Below are 18,833 nucleotides of genomic sequence, written 5' to 3' on the forward strand. Positions count from 1 at the left end.
TTCTTTGTTAATGTGTTATATGTATATATATTTAAATTTAAGTTTAGAGTTCTTATTTATGTATTAATAAATAAAATAATATATTATCGAATTTTTAAATTAAATAAACCGTATTAGGAGTACGCGAAATACCGGTTGAGAAACGCTGCCTTCTTTTTAAACTCTTTTCGCCCTATGGGCACTAAAAAGGCCTTTTTTAGCGAGCCCATTATGAATTCGGCCAGGCCCACAATGGGACCCGACATATCCGGACAGATATGTAAGACCCTTTTTTGACCCGTTCGTATCAATCCCGGTTCCCTTCAGCGGTAGGCTGCCACCTTGACCGCTCAGCCATCCAGCTATAAAGTATATCTTCACCGCATACCTCGAAAATGACAGAAAAGCATTTGAAATTTGTCTAAATCGAAAGTATGATTTTAATAAACGATTAAAATTCAGTGGATTTTGCCATTTTGAATTGCTGGTCACAATAAACGGCGCTTAATGTGGTTATTTTACTTTTATATTGTCGAAAGTATGAGTAATAAAGCTAACTCGTAAGATAAACTTGTTAAGTTACGGCAACGTAACACTTGGCTGATCTGCCTAGGGGGAATACCTTCCGGGAGATCTTTTTAAGGGTAACTGCCCCTATTCGGGCGTTACAGATGTGGAGAAACCCTGAACACTTTACATGGCCAGCTTGTCCTGAACATGCGCGAACCCACGACCGAACTCCCAGTGTTCAGGAAACGGAACTGATTGGCCACTGGTAAACTCGTAAGATAAACTAAAACAATAAAATCGTAATACGTATTTGCTGCTGCAGCACGTACAATAATTAATTAACATAATTCAATAGTAAATTGGGTAAAACGGTTCGAGTTTTATCAATAATTAGTGTAGTTGCCTTCGCAAAGTTGTCGCGGCTGATTTCACGAAGACACGAAGTTATTCAAAGTGTCAAATGAAGTCGCTCGAAATATACTGATCGTGACGTAAATATAAAGAAATACGGGACATTTAAATGTCTCAAGAAGATTTCATTTACGGGACAAAATGTAGAAAACAAGACATCTAATCACGGTAATGTAGATTCTCTATAACAATCCTAAGTTATATTCTTCTTCAATTAAAAACCAGTTTATTAAAGTTACATTCCAAGCAATTTTACATTACATTTATTACTTACATTTCGAGCAGAAATCCCATATTATAATTATTTCATTATTTACTGGAGTACAAGAATATCATAGTTTCATGAATAATTCAACTTATTAAATGCTACCTCATTGCAAATAAAGACCACTCATAGCAGAGAAATTAAAATGCGCAATATAACATAGTAAACGCGTATCTCGCGAAACATATTTAACCATATTTTTGATAACTTAATGATAACTTTGATAACTTTCTTTAATAATTAATTTCTATTTTATCTTTATTACATTAAAAGTCTGTTGTATATAATCTCGCAAACAGCCAATAGAATCTAATTAATTTCTCGAATTCAAATTAACCCTTCAAATTTAATCCATTTTAATAAATTTGTTAATATCGCGTCCCTGTAGCGCAGTGGATAGCGCGTTGGACTTCTAATCCAAAGGTCCCGGGTTCGAATCCCGGCAGGGATGGTACTGTTTTCCACGAACTTCAGCTTTTTGATTCCTTCGTTTAATAAAATAATTATTAATGTTGATTCATCTCAAAATTAATTTTTTTAGATTATTCTTAGCTTCTATACTGGTTACCGCGTTGATTATGCTATGTCCCTGTATCTTGTAGTCAATTTTTTTTTAAAGAATTAACTATTTCAGTTAATTTAACATCAATGCCAAGCAGTTCAGATCTGGCCATATAATATAGGGCTTAAAGATTAGAAATAGAAAAGTAGACAAAGAGGCGCTAGCCAGCAATATTCGAACAAAATCAACATTAATGATCATTCACTTAATTTATGGATAAATTCCCTTATTCTGATCTTAATCAACGAGTAGTAGTCGCAGTGATTTTATTAAACGAAGGAATCAAAAAGCTGAAGTTTGTGGAAAACAGTACCATCCCTGCCGGGATTCGAACCCGGGACCTTTGGATTAGAAGTCCAACGCGCTATCCACTGCGCTACAGGGACGCGATATTACCTAACTTATTAAAATGGATTAAATTTGAAGGGTTAATTTGAATTCGAAAAATTAATTAGATTCTATTGGCTGTTTGCGAGATTATATACAGCAGACTTTTAATGTAATAAAGATAAAATAGAAATTAATTAGAAAGTTATCAAAAATATGGTTAAATATGTTTCGCGAGATACGCGTTTACTATATTATATTGCGCATTTCTGTTTCCTTGTTAGGGGTGATTGTGATCTACGATGGGACTGTGTAGGCATCATAAAAATTTAACTCTGCATACAACCCCGAGCATTATAACACTCGAATTCGATGCGTTCATAACTTATTTGGTGAGAAAAGTTGTGTTTACACGCGTTAACTTCATATTGGTCTTTATGAGGGTTGTTTGAAAAGTAGTGAGCCTATCTGTGAAGGAGTTGAAGAAGCATAATAAAATTTGTGGCATTTGAAGCACAATTCTTACACGTAATTCTTTCATCTGACCATCCCACCCAGCAGTGTCATGAGGCAGATAAAGGGCATATCATCAATCAAGATAAAGACTTCTATGACTGAGTATCGTGTGAATGATGGCGTAGTCATTTATTACCTTTTTCTCTTATTCCGAACATCAAATGAAATCTGAAAGGACAGTATTTCAACGATGACTAGCCCATCAGTAGCCGAATAGATAAAACCATTGAAGGACCCACAAACTAGTAGTTGTTTGTGAGTTCGCGTCTCGCTAATAGGCTCACCAAATGGAGTTATCCTGATTTTCTTCACGTTTATAACACTAAATAGAGACCAATTTCTTTTAGAAAGTCCTCCCGGGAGAGGTCGGATGGCCGAGCAGTCAATGTGACAGCCTATACTTCTAAGGGACCAAGGATCGAACCTGGACAAGTCGAAAAATCCCCAGAAATTTTTCGGGGGGTGATCCGCCGGATATGTCGGCCGCTCCATTGTGGCCCTGGCCGAACCCATAATGGGCTTGCTTAAAGAGGTCTTTTTAGTGCCCACAGGGCGGAGAGTTTAAAAAAAGGATACTGTCCGTAGATGATGTGAGAATTTTTTTACGCCAATGCAGTCCAGCTGTGTTTCTTTAGGAAGCCGACTTCCAGGGCAATCAGTTAATTGCGCGTCAGTGATGGTCTACGGTCCATTCATATTCGTTTGTTCGATAAACCGGTAAAAACCGTAGACTTCTCTAAATGTATTTTTAATAGATTATCTGACGTACTTAATAAATAAACAAGTCCAATATAATTACCTCTGTTATTAGATTCAATAGATTCCTTATGTCCTCTAAATGCCAATTCTTGCTTTGATAAAAAATAAAACATATAACATCTATTAATTTAGATATAATATATCTGCTAGCCGTAACTATCTTGTTATAATTTTCAATATTTATTTTATATTGCTTACTAATGTTAAATTCTATTCTGCTTTTATTTCTAAATTGCTTCAATTTTACGAAAGAATCGGTGTAACATTTACGATTTTCGTGTCTTTATTCAAATTATTTAAATCGTCAAAACCCTTCTTATTCCACACATTAATTTCATTTGAAAATTGTAGACAAGACCAACAAAACAATTTTTGCATTTTTATGCATCTATAAAGCCATTTTATCTCTATAAATTTGATCGTGAAAATGTCGAACAAATTTTTTGTTGAAGTATTTATATTTAATTTAGACATTGATCTTTCTCTTTTAATAATGTTTTCTTTTTCATTATATGATTTTAAGCCAAACTTTTTAAAATAAATTTTCAATATCGCATGTGGTGGATATATATACCTGGTACAAAATATTCTTCAATTGTATGAATATACAGTACTTTTAAAGAACATTATAATTAAATATAGCTTTGTACAGAAACGTACTGTACATAAAAATAACATAAAATCTTCTTTACTTTTTAAATCTTAAAACAATCCACCTATTCAAATAGCTCTCTACGAGTGGCTAAATGGATGGATCCTCAGGATCCATCCATTAACCTGCATACCTACCAGACTCCTCAGACAGGATGGTAGGTGTGCAGTGCTGCGTACACGCAGACTGACAAATCCCAAGGGTGCAGATACTGGTCAATGTCAAATGCCTCTATTGTCGCATCACTAGTGTACTTCAAATGACGCGACAGAGTTGTTGTAAATTTTAAACGTTTCTCACCATAGCTGTAAAAATTTACATATGTTAAACTTAATACTAAGTAGGTTGTCCGTCATTTGTTTTCTAATTCATTTTAGGACCAGGTGTCCACGGAAATTTCCAAAATTTACAACTTTTCAGTCACTCTCCTTGAACGGAAAAGTTTCTGTCTTTATTATCTAATATTATGAAGAAATCAGTCTCCATTGTACTCGGCTAGAGATTGGTTCAGTTAAGCTTTTGTTTAATTAAGTAAAATTCCGGCTCTTTCAGCACGGTTTTATTCATGTCCCTAATTCTCTAATCTCTTGATTATTTAACTACGTCTTAAGAAGAAATAAGTTGAAACCAGTTACTTCGTACTTGAATACTTTGTAGTCTTGAAAAAGAAGTGGAAAGACAAATTTTTATGACAACAGATACATAAATCGTAAATTTAAGGAAAATCAATTATTAATGTTAATTAATTCAAAGTACGTTAAAATATGAAAATCGTACAATATGTATTTATATTTCAGAAAATACAAGGGAAGCGGCGCTTCCGTCGCTTCCAGGATAGTGCGCACTGCGCCAATGGTCCGTAAAGGTGGAGCATTGCTTTGAGAAATGTGTCACACTCCAAAGGGAACTATGTAGAAAAGTGAAAAGTGTCAGGGGCGAATCCTGACTAAAATTTTTGGGCATGCTGAAAGTTATAATAAGAATAATAGGCACTAGACAATAGGAAGAAACGTTATTTGGTGTGAATAAAAAAGTATGGACCATTATAAAGCCCATTATATCTACACATAAAATATATTATGAAAAAGTATTAAAAATTTGTGATAATCAAATTTTGTGGGCCCTTGACACTGGGGACCCACGGAGGTGTTTTCAGAGGCGGATCTACATAGGGACTAATAGGGCTTACCCTATTAGTCCCTATGTAGATCCACCTTTGTATATAATGCATGTATGCTGACTGGGTACCGCAAGCTTTGGCCGTGTTAGATGCTTCGAATGACGTCGTGCGCACGCACTTCTTGCTGCGGCAAACTTCCACAAGAGCGAGCAATCGAGTTCCCGCAAGCATGGCGCTGACTTAAAACGGCTAGCCGATAGCTGTCAATGTAAAAGCAAAGACAAATAATAAAAGAGTTTACACGTTAGAATAAATTATTATTGGCATATTTGTTTTCATACAAAAAGTATATTGACAATCAAAACTTTCTCTTAAGTATGCGGCGCATGCTAAGCAAGCCCAGAGAATTTGCCCCTGGTTAAAGTGTTATTTGCCTGGAAGAAATTCTTCGCAGAGAGGCTCACTGCTTTTCACACAACAGCCATATCGAGATATAAATTTCGTTTACGAGGAAATCAATTTAAATTTCCTTTTCATAATAATATTTTTTCTAATTAGGTATGCATTTTTAAAAATACATACCTAATACCTGGACATTTCGCGTCAAAAATATTTTTCTTACAATTTCATCGTAAATTTTATAAAAATACAGCGAAACTAGTGCCTCTAGTAGCAGAAAAATTAATTTTTTACTTTTGAATCAAGCGAGGGTGAAATCTCGATCCAGGAATAGGAAATTAAGTTAAATAGAGGGCGTGTTTAGAAGTTTTTGATTTGTAGTGAAATAAACAGGAATGAGATTGAACTAAGTGATTTAAATACTACATAATATTCTATATTGTGTTTAAAAGCTCATTATATCAAAGGTAAGACATATAATTGAAGAAGAAACATAATACACGATGTATATTGCTTATAATAATCACATGTAATCATAGCAAGGTGAAAAAGTGGTTAATGTTACTTATGGTTCCAAAATGGCGGCTCGTCTCCGATTCCAGCAAATAGAAGAAAGGAAACAGTGGGGCCAACGCAAGTTCTAACCTATTCTAATAAATTACCAACAAAATTATTAGAATAGGTTAGAACGTGCATCTCCACTGTTTCCTTCTATTTGCTGAAATCAGAGACGAGCCGCCATTTTGGAACCATAGGTAACATTAACCACGGAGACTATAGATTGCCACCTATGGAATTTCAGGACTTTGAGTATATTTCTGAACTGAGGGGATCGAGATGAGTTCAACAATACCCTACTTTTGGACCGGAGACGAAAAATAAGAAAGTTATCATACTTTTTTCTGGCGATTGCGCGATGATCGGGAGTCATGTCGCTCTCTCCGCTAAGCCTATCGCATGTTTAACAGGCAGTCTGGTAAGTCGGCCATATATACCTTCAACAGAGGCAGATGTTGATCCACGAGCACACTGATCGTCTGCAGTTGGAGTTAAATTCTTTTTGCACACCCTCACGCTCCTGAACCTTGGGGCATACGGCCCATCAGCCGCTGACACACACATTATCGCTTGTGGTCGGCTAGTACTACGTGCTCCTGTCGCGGCTTGTCCAACGAACCTAACCTATCACTCCGGGAGATGACCCTCACCGCTAGGCGGTGGAAAAATCTGAATGGTGTGGAATGCACTGTGAAAGGAAAGAAATCGTAAATATTATAACTCTTATTTTTCGTCTCTAGTCCAAAAGTAGGGTATTGTTGAACTCATCTCGGTCCCCTCAGTTCAGAAATATACTCAGTTTTGAAATTCCATAGGTGGTAATCTATAGTATAGCCATTACAATGAGCATTGGATGAATAAATCCTTACAAGTATACAAGATAAGAATTTATTTTGCCATATTTTTGAAATGCTCAGTTACATGAATAAAAAAAAGGAAATCCAGGAGTGACTGTGTCGAGAAATAATTCTTAAACCTTTCCTCTGCTGCATGAAAATAAATGTAACCTCCATCAGCACTCATCCAGTTTGTGACGTGGACTGCAATTGTGGATCTTGAAGACCCTGTTTAATTTAAGCTCTATACAGTATTGCAAATGAATTTGTATGTCAAAAACAAGTGACATTAACCTTTATTATGCCACTTGTATACAATGTTTGTATATAGTTAGCACTATTTTTTACACTTTTCACAAATGGAAGCCACATGGTTTGGACAATGGTTGGTTACATGCAGTCTTCACAGCAGTCTTGTCTTACAGTCCTTTTTACAAGGGTAAATGAATAATTGTATTGTTTCTAACTGGTCCTCCCCTCGGGCTTGGTGGTGTGTGACTTTGTCGATTTTTCTTTTGATTATATTAGATGGGGAAGAATCAGCATAATCTTTGCTTATAGGACTTGTGGTTTAGATCATCAAGAATATCATCATCATCTGACAACTACTATTATAATAGAATTATCTTCCTGAAGGGTCTGACAATCACATCATTGATGACATTGACTATTTTCATAGATGCTGTTATCTCACAAATTGTTAATTAAGTAATATGTTCACCACAAAATAATACAAGGCAAATGATAGATAAATTCAAAATCATTTCCAAACACTAATATGTCAAGAAATATAAAAATTAAATATTAATCAAAGACTATCTCTTACAGTGCTTCAGGATCGGTAAAACTTATAAAATAATAACATGCTCTGTAGAACACACATGCTATATGTGATTTCACTTTGTTGCCCAAACACCTCATTGAGATCCTAATTTACATTGGAACCATAAAAATCTTACCATTTCATAATGGATACACAGAGACAGACAAAACACTAGAGTCTCTGACATCTCCAATTGCAATCAGAAGGTTAACTCTTAATGTTTAAGCACTTATATGGTGACTTATTAAGAGAACAAGAACGTGACTAGATAAAAATTTTTTCAAAAACTTTCTCTTTTTAGAATGAAATGGATTAGAGTGAACATTAAAAAAAGTTATCTTTATATCTTCATTTCTTGAATTAAAATATGAATGTTAAATTCTAACTCTGAGATTTAACTTGGAAAAAGTTAAATCTGGTTAATTATAAAATTGAATTCTTCTGGACATTTTCCAGAAATTTCATTACAGCTAAGATTGGAGAAGTTCTCAATATGATCTGAGTAATATAAGAATAATACTATGTATTCATTTAATATTGCAGAAATTATTATAATTTCTAATACAGGAAAGCCTCATTAATTTAAAATTCAATGGAGGAAAGAATTGCAACTTTGAATTATCTATTTTTGAATTATTCGAGATTTACATATTCTTGTATTATGTGCCAAAAGCCATGTAATTCATATAATTTTTTAAGCAAACAGAATATGGCTACTTATACAGAACTAATTAATAATAATAATAATAAATAAACTACAGGTAAACAGCACATGTCTGGTAAGAACCACACAGGTTGCCATATAGATTTTATAAAAAGTAAAGCAGAATTCATTGGAATGTAGCCCAAATTATTTTTAAAGTGACCCAAAAAGTAGTAAGGTCACCCAAATGTAGTAGCCTAGCAAATATCTTAATCTGCTACTCATAGTCCAATCTTACAATCCTGAAACCAGATGTATTTTATGAGATAAGAGAAAAAAAGGGTAGTCCATGGATAAGGTGAAACCCAAAAATGTGTTACTGTAAAAGCAAAGTCATATTGACCAGATTAGAGTTGTTCTTGGTCTATTATTCTCTTATAGCATGGAGGCACTTTGATCTAAATGAACCAGTTAATGCGCACATATCACAATTTGGACAGACTTTTCACTTCAGGTTTCGAAGTACCTATATTTTGAACTAACTGAATTTCCTTAACATATAAATCCTGTATTCCCAGCCAGGACAAAAGTACAGTTATGAACTATCTGATTTGGAATTAACAAGGATTTCCTGTACATGCTTTTCACTGAAAAACTAAACTTAGAGTCACTTGTTGGAATTGGTATTGCAAAGACAGTATTTTATTTTTGCTGATGATCTTAGCAAGAATGAAAGTAGTAGTTTGTTTTTATAGCACTGTTTATAGAAATAAAGCAATTTTTCCATCAGTGAAAACAAGAGGAACAAGTATGTTTACATCTATAAACATCTCAAAGCCCAATATTTTAATAATAAGACAAATGATTACCATATTTAATTGGAGGTCTATGTGCATAACTGGCAATGCATCTGCATGGTATGTATGAGTTGTGGGTTCAAACCCCACTCTGGGCTGATTTTTTCCTTCCAGAATATTCTGAATTATTTAATAAATATTAATTTAATCATAATTATTAAATTTAATAAGAAATGGTGCCTAACACCTACATCTAATACCAAATTACTTAGAATTTAATTATTAATAACAACAGTAAAGGAGCCTGATTCAATCCGTCAATTATTTGGCTTATTAATAAGTATGTTTTTTGGATACATTTTTTCAGTGACTATTAGGTCTGAATCTCTGAAACATTAAGATTTAGATTTATTATTATATATTAAGTTAAAAGAGAAAATAGTCAATGCTTGAACACTTAAGTGTATGCCTAATACAACAAATTACCTAAGTTATGAATAGCAACATGAATATGTTGAGAATATCACATAGTACTGTAGCAACCTGTTCAGTGAGACCATTCAACAAACAAGTTCATGACATATGACACTTCAAAACATGTCTGTGTTGCTAATGACATAACTCAAGACTAGGCATCTAGAATATACTTGAATATTCTAATAATTATTGAAGCTATTCATCCTATATTATGGCACGAGTAGAAGGAATTATCAAACTTTCTCATGAACTTTCTTCGTTAGTGCTTCCCTGCTTATTGGAAGATTGGGATTGGTGCAAAGAATTACTATCAATTAAATCCTGTTATTAGAATGTACTGTACATTCCTTACTGTAATGGTAGAGAGCTATATTGGAGATAATATAATAGATTCATATCTTGGTAAACAATAACCAAGGTCATATTTTTAATATCTAAATATCTACAAGCTGAGTTAAAGTAATAATAATAGCCTAAAAATCTAGCTTTTACTTATTTAGATATATGATTCATTTTGATTTGTTTATTTAATTACTGTTGCTCTTTAAAGTGTTTTAAAGGACATAAATACAATAATTGCATTGTTAATGTTTTGTTTTTTTATTTACTTTTAATCATTTCAAATATAATATAAATAAATATAAACAAAATAGCATTTAAATTATAAACTTAATTATGTAAATTTCAAATGTAAAAAATTTATGTAAAAATTATTAATTTTAACTATTTTCTGAATGAATGCTTTAAAAAAAATTGGTTTAATTATTTTGAATTTTTTAATGTTCATAAATTAATCTTAAACATTATATATTTTTTTAATCTTTAGAGTAAAATGCCAGTGCTTGGGATTGGAGATCTTCCACCAGAGTTGACATCTCGCCCATTAGCTTTAGTTGCATTATTAGGATTAGATATAGTTAATAATCCTGTTCATGTTTCAATTTGGGAATCATTTCATTTGAACAGATTACCAGACAGAGCTCCAATAAATTTTAAACTTCTGCAAGAAGGACATCAGTTTCCAATAGCTAAACCTAAGGTTTGAATTTATTTTGTTTCCTTACATAAATGCAATACATATACAGTAGAGAGTCGAAAATCGGAATCAATTGGGGACTGGGGTTGTTCCGATTAGTCATTTGTTCCGATTACCCATTATGTACGAAAAAATACATTAACCTGTCCGATGTTCAAATTTTTCTCCGTTGCATGTCGCTTCGCGTTGAATTTTCGTCGATTTTAACCCTAACGAAAATTTTTATAATAATAATCGATGCTATTGTATCGTTAAAAATTATTTCTTTATTTTGTACAAACAAAATAAATATATTGAAGAATATAAAAACATGAAAATTATACTTTAGAAGTAAATCTAGTATCAAAAACGTTCGATTCAGCACGACACAGTCTGACTGAAAATCGTTCCGATTACCGGCGTTCCGATTAACAACTCTCTACTGTACTCTACTCCTTATTTATGCAATACATACAGTATATAATTAAAGATGAATTTCAATATATTCAATTTGAAAGTTAACAACATTGAAATAATATAAACATACATAAATCAAAAACAAATTTTTAACAAATATTAATGTTTAATTTGCCTTTGTTGTTAGAAATATTTTAAATAAGTATTATTTCTTTCACTTTCTTATAACAGTATCATTGCATTAAATACATAACTTATTTTAATATTTAGCGCACTTCTTACGAAAGACATGTCCCCAAAGGTCTTCTTAAAACTGGTTGGCTTTCTAAACATTTAAACGAAATTCCTGCCGTGGCCGTGCTGTTTTATAAACTTGATTGGGATGATCCCAATTGGACCGAAAAGAGAACTGAATGTGCAACAAAATTGGAATTATTAAGGTAAATATAATTCATTAATTATCTGTAGATTGTATGATTAAAAAAATTTTTAAAAAGCAAAATAGCACTAATACAGTGAATGTGCAGATCGTCACTACAGGGAAGAAATACTAAAGTTGTATTGGCCTTAATTCAGAAAACAGCACCACTTCCTGGAGGTATACGAACAATTTATAACTATTTTATTTATTCCTGTTTTACTATTTTAATCAAAAATAATAAAATTTGTATACCAAAAGTCTAATATTTTTTAGCTTATATTGATAGTTTTTATTATATAGCAATATTTCAGAAGAATTGAACTGTTTTATAAATGATTAAATAGAGTATTATTCAATTAAAGAGAAATCAGAATGCAAAGTTAAATTTAATGTGTTAAGATTTATGTTAATAGTAATTTTCTATGTTTTAGTAACATTTACTTAATTTAGCTTTTTATTTTTTTATTGTTAATAATGTGATATTTTTCTGCAAGAGTGCAATCTTATATTTAAAATACAGTGGAACCTCTATATTTGTAATATTTGATATTTGGACATTTTGATGACTTTTTTCCTCCATGTTCATCAGTATTTTCTGTATTCATCGTCTTCCCAACACTGGCAGTGGTGCTACAATCGCATGCTCGCACCAATCAGCTAGCCACGTTAGCTAACTGTAGTTAATCAATCTGCTTTGGGCAGTCATCATGTGTGTTCTTTGTTTCTTGCATTGATTATTTTCAAAAACTCAAGTTCCAGAGGCTCCAACAAAGCACACTGAAGAAAAACAGCAAAAATGGAAAGCTGTTAGGACAACAATAGAGGTAAAAAAAGAAATTATTATTGCCTTCTTCAGAAAGGTTTTAAAAACAGACAATACTGGACAAATTCTTTATTAAATTGAGTGCTACTGAATCATCAGCAAAACAGACCCCATGATCATAATTGGAATTACCTAATGTTTTAATTGATGGTATGTCTTCTAAACAATAATAACCTTACTTCTTCCTCTTCTACCACTATACTGTATTTATTTAGTACAATAAAGATAAAGTTTTATTGTACTAAATAAATACAGTATAGTGTATAGAAGTATCCTTTCTTTTAGGATTGAACGGATTAATTGAATATCAGTTATTTATTATGAGAAAAATTGTTTCTATATTCATTATGTTCCATATTTGTTAGGTCCTTAGGAACAGATTAATGATAAATATAGAGGTTGCATTGTATTATCATAATTTAAAAATGCAAATTTCTATTTTAGGAGATGATGTAATTGCTGCAGAAAGAGCAGCAACATTATTTAGTGCCTGTGACTTATCAGCAAAATCTCTCTTTGTTTTACCACTTTCTGATCATCTTTTTGGATATACTTTAAGGTACAATTATTTTAAATTATTTCAGATTTAATTGTAAAATAATTAATACTGAAAATTATCTTAAAAATTTAATCAAATAAATACTTTAAAATTATAAAAATCTATATTAATATGATTTGATTATATTTCTAATGTATCAATGTTTATACAAGAATTTATAAACATCTGTTTAAACAATCAAAGCTTTGCTATCTGTATATATATTTGTACATACAGATAATTTCTCTATTTTCTTATCCGTGATTTCATTTTCTGCAATTACTTGCATGATTAAAAAATATTAAAAGCTAAAGTCCAAAATAAACAATTTATATGTTTCGAATTGCAAGCTGTTATGAATAACATGCTAAAATCTTGTCTTCCTGCTTCTTCCTGCCTGGAATGTGAATTATCCTTTTTTCAAGCTTATTCACACTATATACTCTACCCATCCATTAGTTACTTAGTAGCTGTCTTGGTTATCAGATTGACTGTCGTATCACAGTGCTTGTGTTCAAGTAATCTTTATTTTACTTTAATAATGGCTCAAAGTTGGGAATAGTGATGCTGACAAAATTCAGTTATGCCAAAAATGAGCTGTAAAATGCTTTATTTAAATGAAAAGGTGAATGTACTCAATAAAGAAAGAAAAAACAGGCCACATTCTCATAACTTTTATTATAGTATATTGTTATAATTGTTCAATTTTATTAGTTTTTGTTGTTAATCTTACATTGTACCTGATTTATAAATTAAACATTATCATAGATATGTAGGTATAGAAAAAAAAACTAATACATATGGATTGGTACTAAACACAGTTTTAGACATCCATTGGGATCTTGGAATTTATTCCCTGTGGATAAGTGGGCTGGTATGTATATATTGAAATTATCTGTCTACAGTAATGTTTTTATTTTCATAATTTTTTTATATACTAAAGATCTGGGAACACATTTAAATAATAATTGAAATAAGAACAAAAAATGAATAATTGGAATATCCTCAAATTTTTGTGCAAAAATTATCAAGCCCGAAAAAGTTTCTAAAAACACTTACATTGTATATCAAAATGTTGAGCTTTATAATTTATTGAAACATTTTCAATTATAAAATTTTATGTGAATTTGGTTCACAGGCTTATTTAAACAAGTTGTTGAATTATTAGTACTTTACAATTAATGCTTTGTATGTCTATTTTATGTTAGCATAATCCTTGGTTATGTTGTCTTTGTGTTAAAGATGAAGCAGTGCTTGGCCTTTTTTAAAAATTCTCTTGTATTGACCAATAAACACTCAAGTTTATTAATTATGTACAGGACCAGGTTGAAGATTATTGTATTTAACTATAAGTGTAAACTGCTTTTTATAAAGACTTATATCTGTCAGCCAAAATGTATTTGCCAAATAATAAAAAATTTTAGTAGAAAGGTTTGTCAATTGTTTCATTTACCTAGGCACTTTGAACCCCAGAGAAGGAAATAGAAGAAAGAATACTGTGGATATAAGTCTTTATAAAAGACAGTTTACACTTATAGTTAAATAAAATAAACTCAAGTTGTTTCCATTTACACTCAAGACGAAGTTTTGAGCTTTATGCTCCTTTTCAGTTGCTTATTAGTAACTAGTTTGATGGTCCCTAATGGATTTTCACCATTCTCTTCTTATTTCTTGATATATTTTGCTATTGTAAAACCATGTTATGCTTATTTCTGGTTATGTTTTGATTAAGTTGAAGATTAAGCAATGCATGACCATTCATTCACATTTATTTACATGGTGTCTTGCAAGTAAATGGATGTGAATGGTAAGCAAAGGGAACTGATAACTCAAGTTAAGTTCAAGATTTAATGAAAGAGGATTCTTTAAAAAAAGGCCATACATTGCTTAATCTTTAACTTGACAACATAATCTGGAATAAGTGCAATGTGGTTCTATGATAGCAAGATAGTATTCCTTGTTGCAATCAAATATCAATTAATTAATTTTGAAATTTTCATGCATGTAAAAATATTTAAAAATTTATGGTTTTATTATAGTTTTGGTATCAGGTGGGCACTAAGAGGACCTTTTTATCAAGCCCATTCTGAGTTTGACAACTCATAATGGGGCTGTGGGTGTGAAAGGCATATCTGGGACATATCATCCCCAGAACAGAATTAATATAGTTCCCTGAGCAGTAGGGTGATACCTTAACCACTTGGCTGTCTGCCCACCAATTTCATAATATTGGAAAAAAGATAGTAAATTTTAACTCTAAACCAAATTACTGGTATTTACTTATAAATAGTAGCAGTAATATAGAATATTACTATATTATTATTTAAACATAAAGAAAGTTTAGAATAATTTTTCAGATAAACTCTAAAATTATTATTCCTTTTAATGTTAGATTAGAAAATGCATTTTATGAATTGGCACAGAGCTATTATCATCAAGAATCAAGACGTATCAAAAATCATAGAGAATATTTGAACAAAACTACTCATCAGGTAAAAAGAATTTTTTTGCAAATGCCCTTATCTTTTAATACAAAAATAATTTATTGATATTTATATAATATTCAATAAATAATTATATTTATATAATATTTAATTTTTTAATTAAATATTATTTTAAATATTTCATTTTCATTACAGCTTTTATTTGTGAGGCATCAGTTTAAAATAGCATTCCTTTGTGAACTGAAACAAGACATTACAACTGCATTGAAGTAAGTATTTTCATGTTTCTATATACATAGGGAATATTACAATGAATTAATATGCATAAATGAAAATATTTATTTAAAAATTTTGAAAATTATATGATGCATTGATTATATACTATAATATTATAATTTCTATAAACAAACATATACTTAGTTTTTAATATTAGCAAAATAGCATAAGAAAATTACTTATGAAATAATTAAATCATAGATAGGTTATAATAATAGTAAAAAATTTTATGATTGATTACAATAGGTTTTCACAAATATTATACAGTAGATAGATGTCACTATTGCATTTTACTCCCTATGATTTTAATTCTATTTATGAAAATTTAAGATCAATAATTACAAACAACTGGAAAATTAAGTTAAAATAAATCATATGGGCATCTTAAGAAAACTCCAGCAAAAATTTTATAATCAAGAATGTTTTTGAATCAGTTTTATGGTTCAACTTCTTTTGTGAACAATACTACTTGAATGCAAAGAATGAATTCTTTGAAGAAAAAAATATAGCTGAACCATCAAATGGGATTAAAACATTCTTGATTAAAGAAAATTCTCCTAAGGTGTTTGTACAATTTATTTTTAATATATGTCAAAATTTTAATTTTTTTTTTTCTTAAAAAAAGGTAACTGTCAAATTTATAATTTATTGTAAATGATATAATTTTTTAATAAATATGCATATAAACATAAACTTATTTTAAGTGATTTATTTAGAAATACTTTTGAAATATGTAAAAGAACATAGGAAACAGAATTAATATAATTAAAATAAAATAGTAAACTTGGAATAGAATATAAATTTTTCTTCCTATAATTGAAAATAAAATTTTACCAGTATACATTATCATCCTTTTTATGTGATATGAAGAACATTACATTATTAACCCCTTCTCAGTCACTGTCACATCTGATACATTCATATGTAATGATTGTTTACTTTGTTTTCATGTTATGTCATATGTTCACTGCATAACATGTGCTAAAAATTTTTATTTTAATGCAGTGGCGTTCTGTGACATTTGATGATAGGGAAGCTGTGTTTCTGTAAGAAGCCAACTTCCAGGAGCAATCAGTTAATTGCGCGTCAGTAATGGTCTAGGGTCCATTTGTACATGGGTGGTGGCTGTAGAGACAAAGACGACAAGTATCTGACAAAAACCATTTATTTTAACATAAAATAAACATATACTGTGTACAAAACAGTTTGCTTTAGGACAATCAGCCGTTCGGATGTCCCGGGCATCGATGTGATTCTTCGACGGTCGATCGAAGGTGGCCCCGGGACATTGGCGTTGACAAGTCTTAAGGCATGGGAAGACTTCCTCTGTTGGCATCAGGGACACGGTCTAAGTCCAAAGTGGCACGGGTCACAGGTTGGCACAATAGATGAGAAACTTTTTTTTTTTTTTTTTTGTGCGTTGGCACATGGCGTTATGGTTATTCGGAACGTTAACCGAGTGCCAGGTGTCCTCGATTGTCAGAGATTATATCAATCTCTGTTCTTTCTTTCGTCCATTTTGATTGGTCGTTCTCCCTCAATCACGCTTCCCGAGTGGTTGGTCCCTGGTTACTAAATGTAACGAGACTCTTACCTGGAAAGTGAGAAAAGTCAAAATCGAAGATGAATTCGATCTTCCACTGATCGTAGGACGACTTCCTTTCGCGATTTATGGTTTCCGCCTGGCAGTTTGATATAAACAATGGATGTCCGACTACAAGCGACTTTTACCTATGTTTTTTTAAACTAATAAATTTTTCTCTAAATTAACCGTTTTTCACGTCTTTCATGACTGGTCAGACCTGTCCATAACCTCACATTTCCATAAAAGTTTTAAACAAATACTGGAAATGACAAAAATAAACAATTTCTGTATTTTAGTTCTAAAATACAAATAATGCATACATAATACAAATTAATACGATACAAACAATGATAGAAAAACTTGTTTTTTTAATTTTTTATAAACTAATTCTATTCAGCGATTTTTACCGCAAAGTCGTTAATTACTTTATCATAAAAGTTGCTGGTCGTCGACTCCATCAACGTATTTAAAAGCTCTTTTTCTATCGAAAGCAACGCTAATGACAATTTTTCCTCCGACCGAGTGTTCCTGGCCAATGTATGAATTTGCTTCATGTTCAAAAAACTGCGCTCAGCAGACTCACTGGTAGATGGTACCGTAAAAATTAATGATATTAAATCATATAATTCTTTTAGTACGTCTTTGTTTGGATCGACATTAATTATAATATGTTTTATGTTTCAGAGTTACTTGTCGATATAGTTCGGACACAAATTTAAATATTGCGATTCGCTACGTAATTTAGATAAATCAAAAAGTTTCCCATAAAATTTACTTAATTTAAAGAATTAAAACACGCTTGGAAAAATTGTTAATAATTTTAATATTATGAAAAACATCTAAAAGTGATAAAAATTCTAAAGATTTTATGTTTGAAAATCTGTTAATATAATTATAATTTTCTTTTAATTATACTGTAATTAAATATAACTTTGCAAAAAAACGTACATAAAAATAACATTGAATACTCTTTACTTTTTAAATCTTAAACAATTCGCTTAGTCAGATAGCTGCCTACCAGTGGCTAAGGGATAGAATCGTTGGAAGCGTTATGCGTGTGTAGTTTCCACCAGTGAAACCGGCTGAGGTTGGTGCTCTGTAAAGCGCATGTGCCAATGCCCTCTGGCTGCTTTACACCATTCAGTTATTCTCACCGTGGAAGCTGTCTCGGAAGCGCTTCCATTCCGCCACTGACATTCGAATATACAATAGCAATCTTATCATTTTTTTCACATGTAGTATGGAATTTTTTAATAAGATACATAATGCAGTTATAATAAAATATTAATTTTAATTAATTCAAAGTACGTTAAAATATGAAAATTTATATTTTAGAAAATAAGAGGGAAGGTCATTTGGAAGGTGGATGCAGCGCTTCCACCGCTTCCAATGATGGCACGCCACTGTTTTAATGTCTCTGATGCATTTGCTGCTGTTTTACATTTAATTAACTTTTTCTGCGATAGATCGCAGCATGTTACAGAAATTCCTTTGAATTTTTGGTGCAGAAATTTAATTTCATTCTAAATTCAAGAAGAATCATAGTTCATTTTACGTATAATTTTGAGTTTGCTATATAATATAATTAAATCATTTACAAGACATGCCCATTGCAAGAAGCATGAAAAAAGTGCATCTTCTCATTTATCTTTCCCTCCCCATGGTCATTATATCAGCCAA

The 18,833-nt window shown here is 31.4% G+C and overlaps 1 protein-coding gene and 2 non-coding genes across 6 annotated transcripts in view; 2 read left to right on the top strand and 1 right to left on the bottom strand.

The window, feature by feature from the left end:
* The first annotated feature begins 1,543 nt into the window (after positions 1-1,543).
* Positions 1,544-1,616, top strand: TRNAR-UCU (transfer RNA arginine (anticodon UCU)). Its single transcript has one exon. It is a non-coding gene; the product is annotated as a tRNA-Arg (tRNA).
* A 424-nt stretch (positions 1,617-2,040) lies between these two features.
* TRNAR-UCU (transfer RNA arginine (anticodon UCU)) lies at positions 2,041-2,113 on the bottom strand. Its single transcript has one exon. It is a non-coding gene; the product is annotated as a tRNA-Arg (tRNA).
* A 3,688-nt stretch (positions 2,114-5,801) lies between these two features.
* The window catches only part of gry (trafficking protein particle complex subunit 11 gry), a 46,933-nt gene continuing 33,901 nt past the window's right edge, over positions 5,802-18,833 (top strand). The window contains exons 1-7 of one of the 4 annotated variants that reach the window (XM_067268792.1): positions 5,802-5,967; positions 10,461-10,673; positions 11,337-11,506; positions 11,594-11,664; positions 12,755-12,869; positions 15,241-15,340; positions 15,488-15,561. In XM_067268792.1, coding sequence (XP_067124893.1) covers positions 10,467-10,673; positions 11,337-11,506; positions 11,594-11,664; positions 12,755-12,869; positions 15,241-15,340; positions 15,488-15,561 — 737 coding nt within the window. In that variant the 5' untranslated portion in view covers positions 5,802-5,967; positions 10,461-10,466. Of the gene's footprint in view, positions 5,968-10,460; positions 10,674-11,336; positions 11,507-11,563; positions 11,665-12,754; positions 12,870-15,240; positions 15,341-15,487; positions 15,562-18,833 lie in introns of those variants that run through there. The other 3 variants (XM_067268794.1, XM_067268795.1, XM_067268793.1) reach the window with 3 other exon arrangements.

Source organism: Centruroides vittatus, unplaced genomic scaffold (assembly GCF_030686945.1).
Source record: "Centruroides vittatus isolate TY-2023 unplaced genomic scaffold, ASM3068694v2 contig_337, whole genome shotgun sequence".
Classification (NCBI taxonomy): domain Eukaryota; kingdom Metazoa; phylum Arthropoda; class Arachnida; order Scorpiones; family Buthidae; genus Centruroides; species Centruroides vittatus.